At 37.7% G+C, this 7,500-nt stretch overlaps 1 protein-coding gene across 2 annotated transcripts in view; it reads left to right on the forward strand.

Moving 5' to 3' along the window:
- LOC132145006 (oxysterol-binding protein-related protein 10-like) overlaps positions 1-7,500 on the forward strand; it is a 24,480-nt gene that overhangs the window by 14,586 nt on the left and 2,394 nt on the right. For both annotated transcript variants that reach the window (XM_059555667.1, XM_059555666.1), the window contains 5 exons: positions 365-556; positions 3,387-3,582; positions 5,610-5,740; positions 6,374-6,517; positions 6,595-7,066. In XM_059555667.1, the coding sequence (XP_059411650.1) occupies positions 365-556; positions 3,387-3,582; positions 5,610-5,740; positions 6,374-6,517; positions 6,595-7,066 (1,135 nt within the window). The remainder of the gene's footprint in view (positions 1-364; positions 557-3,386; positions 3,583-5,609; positions 5,741-6,373; positions 6,518-6,594; positions 7,067-7,500) is intronic.

The raw sequence follows: 7,500 nt of genomic DNA on the forward strand, positions 1-7,500 counted from the left end.
TGATTATATGCATTAACAGCATGTAAACATTGTTTGATTGTGTTATTTTAGTATCAGTGAAATTATTTACAATGATTTAATCATCATTTAATTAGCTGCAGATGTTAATGCATTAACTAGGATGTTTGAAGGTTTCAGTATTTATGATAATACATCAGACTCTTTTATCTAGTTCTGATGCTTTAGTGTATTCAGCAGTCATGTGAAGGTGAGTTTGATAGTGAAATCTTTTCTGATTGTGATGTCTGTGGCTTGTGTTTTCTGGAGTGTGATTGTGATGTGAATGAAGCTGTAATTCTGCATTCACTGCTCGTTAGACTGTATTGTGTATCTGAATGGGATTTTCTTTGTGTGTGTGTCTCAGGGTTCGTCAGGCCGAACGCGGAGTTTCTCTCTGCTTCCTCACCTCCCTCCGTCTTCCTCTCCTGCATCTCAGAGACATCTGCCTCCCCACGGGCCTCAGAACAACATCGTTACCATCACGCACCACAAGTCGCCTGCAGCCGCCCGCCGCGCCAGGAACCAGTACCCAGAGCGCCTCCTGGAGGTCAAAGAGGTCAGACACACAGGCATCAAACACTGCACTGATGGAGGATAATTAATTATAGATCTGATCTAATGTAGAATTAAAAAACACTCAAAATATTACATTTAAAATGAATGTATTTGAATTGAATAAACAATTTCCATCCATTAAGTTGACATAGTTTTAACAAACTAATAAACTTTATATTATGCATACTTGTCAGTCATACATAAATAAAACCATTTTCTAATTTGTTAGAATTTGAATATTGCATGTTCCACAGTTAGCCATATTTGAACCATGTTTATACTTTAAACTGACTAAATGTAATTGTTTTCACAATAAACAGATTTATGCTGATTTTAAACTATTTAAATAAATGCATTTTGAAAATATGATTATTTAAATTAAATAACTGCAAATAGCCTAATTAATAATAAACTATGTCATGATTTTTTTTTTCTGAGAGAAGAAATCTGACCCGTTTCATTTATGTATGACTGACAAGTATGCATCACCGTAAGTTTACTAGTTTATGTTAAAATATAAGCTTTACATTAAAATTGTGTAATCTAATGGATGAAATTGCAAATGCAATTTAAATACTTTTAAGTGTGTGTGTGTGTGTGTGTGTGTGTGTGTGTGTGTGTGTGTGTGCTCTTTTCAATTTATGTCCATGAATGTGAAGTGAATTTGTCACAGGATGTTGAATTGGATTTCGGAAGAGGTAATAACTGAATTGAAATTCAAAGGAATTCAACACAGCATAAGAATTTAATTAGTTCCAATAGTAAGATAAAATCAAATATGTATTCAAAATTATGTGAGCTGGATCAAGCTTTAGTCTGTGCAAATCAAACTATTACTGGAGAGCTGCTTTATAGGAGAAAATCATGTTGTAATTCTAATGGAAAGCAACACTGTGTGTGTGTGTGTGTGTGTGTGTGTGCGTGTGTGTGTGTGTGCGTGTGTGCGTGTGTGCGTGTGTGTGTGTGTGTGTGTGTGTGTGTGCTCTTGTTTTTGTGTCATATCAGGACACAACTCTGTATAATGACATGGGTATGACACAGGTATTACAAGGAGAGGGTGACTTATGAGGACATAACCCATGTCCCCATTTTTCAAAACGCTTATAAATCATACAGAATGAGTTTTTTTGAGAAAGTAAAAATGCACAAAGTTTCCTGTGAGGGTTAGGGTGAGGTGTAGGGTTGGTGAAGGGCAATAGGATATACAGTTTGTACAGAATAAAAACCATTACACCTATGGGATGAACACACTTTTCGCAAAAACAAACGTGTGTATGTGTACGCGTGTGTATTTAATAATGTAAAGCTGCTTGCTTTATAGTGATCTATTTTATAAAAGCTATTAAAAATAAATGTGAATAATGAATTGCAGAGCTGTTGCAAAAATATTCATATTGCTATGATCAGATGCTTTCTTAACTGCTGTTCTCTAGCATTTTAGTTTTATTTTGTTATTGAGGGGAAATTGGACAGCACATATTTGCATTTTCATCCAAACGCTGCTTTTAGCAGCATGTGTATGCTCGCTAACAGTCAAATATTTAATACATAATATAATACAAATATATATATAACATATAAATAAAATAAAAGTAAATAAAATGGAAAGTAATATTCTTTGAATAAAAGCATCTGCCAAATGCATGAATGTGAATACTGCATTTTCACACAGACTTTCTCCAGAAACATCTCTTTCCTTTAATGGAAATAAGGACCAAACTGAGCTGGATTTTGTAGCTCTGAGCATAAAGAAGCGTCACAGAAATGTATTCCTCATATAAACTGTGTCAGTTTGAGCTCTGTTGGATTTTATTTCTGTGCCAGAGTATCATTTAGAGAATTAAATAAGACCTGCGTCAGCTGAAACATTATTACCTCATCTGTCTCATCTGTCGACACACGGCTCGTGTGATCATCTGCACCAACCACAGTGGAAACTTTACTGCTTTTATTTCAGGCCATAGATTACATCAGCCATCTCAGAGATGGAGAAATATCTGATTAAAAATTATGAAGATTATTTACGATAATGTGCTTAGGAGTCTGCTCACCAAGACCACACATACTGGTCAACAAAGTAAAACTGATAAATATTATTAAATCTTTAAGTAACTGTTTTCTATTTGATTATATTTTCAAATGTCATTTTCAGCATCATGACTCCAGTCTTCAGTGTCACATGATCTTCAGAAATCATTCTAATATACTGATTTGCTGCTCAAGAAACATTTCTGATTATTATAAGTGTGGAAAACAGTTGTGCTGCTTAATGGTTTGTGGAAACTGATACATATTAATTTTCAGAATTTTGATGAATGGAAAACTCAAGAAGAACAATTTTTACGTGAAATATAAACCTTTTGCAACGTCATAAACGTCAGCTTTCATGACATTTAAGTATTAATTTCTTTAAAAAAAAAATACAAAAAACATCTTACATCAGAATCAGTGTTTTATTAAACAGACTTTTCAAACTGAGTTTTTTTTATGATATTTGTAACAGTTTAACACCAAGGGTTGTGTTTTACTTAGTTATGTACATTCTTGAAAATAAAGGTTCCAAAAGGGTGTTTTTGCAGTGATGCCATAGAAGAACCCAGAGAGCCTTTCAGTGAACAGTCCCTAAAAGAAACATTTTGAAAGTGCATTTTATAAATCTAAAGAACTTTTTGTGACTATAAAGAACCTTTTCTGCATTTGCAAAGCTCCACAGATGTTCAAGGTTCTCCACAGAACCATTGATGCCAATAAAGAGCCTTTATTTATAAGCATGAGCTGAATGGCGCCACCTACTGGTAGACAACAGTAAAGCTCCTTACTCATTTCTTCAGGTTATGAACCAGGCCGAGGGTCAGCAGAAGAGTCTGGTCGAGTCCATCGAGTCTCTTCCGACGCGAGGATCCCTGTCCTGTCTGGATCAGGACCTGCTGCTGCTGAAAGCCACCTCTGCCGCCACTCTGAGCTGCCTCGGCGAGTGCCTGAATATATTACAGCAGAGCACCGGACATAACCACGGCCCGCCCTCCGGTGAGTCCAATACGGACACCCTACAGACGCCCGTGGCTCCTCCAGACCCGGAGCCGGCCAAAGATCAGGGCGAGGTCGACTGCGGCCCCTTTCCGTATCTAACGGGCCCCATGCAGCTAAACGTTTGCAATAATTGCTGTTGAAGGGCTGTTCGTCGTTCATGCTGCATGTTCACTGTTTGTGTGAGTTCATCTGTATTTTGGCTCTTCATTTGAATCATTTGTTCATTCAGTTCTGTGCCTGATTGTATCATTTGTATTTGTGTAACATGTTAATGCACGGTTCGTGTGACCGTTTGGAATCTGATTCCAGTCGCTTTTCAATGCTGGACGAACCACATGCCAAAGAAACACACATGCAGGTGCCTGAAAACTCAAAACGACCCGGTGGATCCAATAAAGCATTTCAGATCGACCCTGACATGGACTTAGGTGCTTCACTCTGGGCGTCAAAATCAATTTCCATGATTTTTTAATTTGATTTTATGTTATGCATTTTTATTCTTTTTTTTCACTCTGCCAAAAAACAAGAAAAAAAATAACAAAATGAGAACTCCTTGATATCAATGGACACCTTAGATGTCTTTCTTTCTTCAAGGAGAAACACATGAGAGCTGATGACTCTGTGCCTGTCTGAATATTGTATTTTCTTTTGGTATTTTCAGTTTTGAATGTTAATCTTCAGATCTCAGGTTCTGTTCCTTGTGTTTGGAGAGAACAAACTGCATTTTGTTTTAGCTTTCTTTAAATGCTGTTTTTCTTCTGTTTTGTAAACCATATATTTTTGAAAGTATGGGAGTGAAAATGCTTGTTCCTCTCTCACCCTGAATGCTTCAGATGAGTTTGAAATGAGACTGAATTGGTGTATGGACTGAGTCCAAAACTGATGACGTAGAATGTTTCTGATGTTACGGAAATGAATTAAAGGAATGAGTTCAGACGACATCTTTGATCTCTGACTGAGGTCTGTTACTGTGGGCTAGTGACACACGTTGAGGGGGTGGAGCTTTGAATGGGGCGGGGCCTGCAGATCCAAACGAGGGTAACACTAATCAGGTAAATACATATTGTGTGTTTTGTTTGCATGATCAGTTTGCTTTACATCACAGTGATCAGCCAGGACATTTCACATGTTCTAGTCTGTGCATGGATGTTTCTCTGCATGGTCTGTGTGATGATTTATTTTCCAGCCTGATTCACAAAAGAATGAATTAATCTGAAATGATGCTTGATGCTGTCCGATGTAGTGTTTTGGAGGAGAATCGTGGTCGTAAGAAACACTTTTATTTTTTGACATTTTATTTAATTATTTTGAATGGCCACATGTGACGATACCGGGCTGGACTCAAAAATTGAAATCGCATCATATGACCTCTTTCAGAATCTGAAGGTCCATTCACACCAAGGGCTATAACAATTACGAGCACATTAAAATGCAAATAATCTAAAGCTTACTGGGCCACAATATCAAAAGGACTAACTGTATTTGCATCTCAGTTATGTAGGTGGCTGAATCTTTCTGAATGTGCAAAACCTGACATCAGCTAATCAGAAATATTGTGAGAGCAGATGCCAAGTTCATGCAGCCCTGATGACGCTTTGAACATGATGTCATGAGAATTTGAGATGTTTTTTGCATCAGTATGCTCCACATCTTTCTACACACTGAACTGCTGCAGAATTAATCTACAATTAATTGGTTATATATAAAAATAATAACAATAATAGTGTTAAAACTGCCATTCAAAGCAGCATATGATGTTTGTGTTGAAAGATGTGATGCATTCCTGCTGAAAAAAATCACCTAGGTTTTTTGGTTTTCTGGTTTGAGTTGGTTTCTAGTTTCAGTTTGATGGGCATTTGTCAACCAGCTAAACTCTGTAAGACACTTTAGGCTGTTTTGTTTTTATTTTTTATCAGGGTCCGACTGAACGCAGACTGAAGGTCACTAATTGATTTGGTTTTGAGTTTTGGTGTGATGTGATGTGTAACTACTGGCCGCTGGTCATGTGCTCTTCATTCCTTCAGATAATGTTCCTGTGTGGACCGTCCAAAAGTCCCCCTCAGGAGAACGTCTGAGGAACGACGGTGCTGTTACCCAGAGCTCCACAGAGCCCTCGCCCTCCCTCAGGAAGACAAACCTGCTGCAGAACACTGAGGTGAGGCAATACTACGCATTATATATATTTTTACCATTCAAAAGTTTTGGGTCTGTAAGATTTTAAAATGTCTAAATTTACATTCTCACTGAAGCTGCATTTGTTTTTCCAAAAATACAGTAGAAATGCAATATTGTAAAATATTATTTCAGTTTAAAATAACAGTTTTCTATTTAAATGTATAGTAAAATGTAATTAATTCCTGTGGTGCACAGCTGAATGTTCAGCATCACTACTCCAGTCTTCAGTGTCACATGATCTTCAGAAATCATTCTGATATACTGATTTACTGCTCAAAAAAAATGTCTGATTATTATGTTTGAAATGTTTAAAACAGTTGTGCTGCTTAATGTTTTTGTGGAAACTGATTTTGTTCTGATTCTTTATTGAATAGCACGTTGAATCAAACAGCATTTATTTGAAATTGATTGTTTTAAAAAATTATATATGGTTTTAGTAACATAATTATATATGTATTTACTGTTAATAATGATATTCATAATATAGGCTATATATATATAATGTACAGTATGTATATGTATGTATAAATTCATCCTTTTTTTCATTGTATAGAATATTGTTGCATAAGTTAGTTGTATGAGATCATGTATGTGATGTGTGTGTCTGCTACAGGACGGAGTGGAGGTGATTTCTCCTGAGGAGGAGGTGATGGATTCAGATGATAACACTGAAGAAGATCTGGGTGTGTTAGACGACCAGAGGAGCGTCATTCTACATCTGCTGTCTCAACTCAAACTGGGCATGGATCTCACACGGGTGTGAATCACAACAACACATCAGTTTCAGGTAACATTAGAGTTACATTGGACTTTAAAGTGTCTATCTGTGTGCAGGTTGTTCTTCCCACATTCATCCTGGAGAAGCGTTCACTGCTGGAGATGTACGCTAACTTCATGGCACACCCTGACCTGTTCCTGTCCATCTCCGCCGGAAGCACCCCGGAGGAGCGTATGGTGCATTTTGTTGAATATTACATGACCGCCTTCCATGAAGGTCGTAAGGGTGCCGTCGCCAAGAAGCCCTACAATCCCGTGCTAGGTGAGACCTTCCACTGCTCGTGGGAGGTTCCCCAAGATCGAGTCCACCCTATGAGGACTGAGACCAACCCCAGGACCAATCAGGAGGTGATGGGGGCGGGGTCAGACTCTTACAGGGTGCGTTTCGTGGCGGAGCAGGTTTCCCATCATCCTCCGGTGTCAGGGTTTTACTGTGAGTGTGCTGAGAGAGGCATGTGCGTCAACACACACATCTGGACCAAGAGCAAGTTCATGGGCATGTCAGTGGGCGTCTCTATGGTGGGAGAAGGTGGGTCAATTTTCTGAGGTTACTAGTAAATTTCACAGTTAAAGGGATTGTTCATCCAAAAATAAAAATGAGCTGAAAATGTACTCATCCTTAAGATATCCAAGATGAGATCATCAGAATGAGAGTCCAAACAGCTGATAAAAAACATCACAATGATCCACAAGTAATCCACACCGCTCCAGTCTATCAGTTAATGTCTTAACTGTGATGTGATGTGAAAAACTGTGTTTGTTAGAAATAAGTCCATCATTAAGAAGTTTTAACTTCAAACTGTCCTTTATCCGTGATATTGCTTTCTCTAGTAAAAAGTCTGAATCAGGACAAAATATGCACAGATCAAGCCCAGTTTATTAGCAAAAACAGTCAAAAACACTAAACAAATATGCAACAGGAGATGGACTTATGATGCTTACATATGTTACAGTATGTTATGT

The sequence above is a fragment of the Carassius carassius genome, chromosome 8 (genome assembly GCF_963082965.1).
Source record: "Carassius carassius chromosome 8, fCarCar2.1, whole genome shotgun sequence".
Taxonomy (NCBI): domain Eukaryota; kingdom Metazoa; phylum Chordata; class Actinopteri; order Cypriniformes; family Cyprinidae; genus Carassius; species Carassius carassius.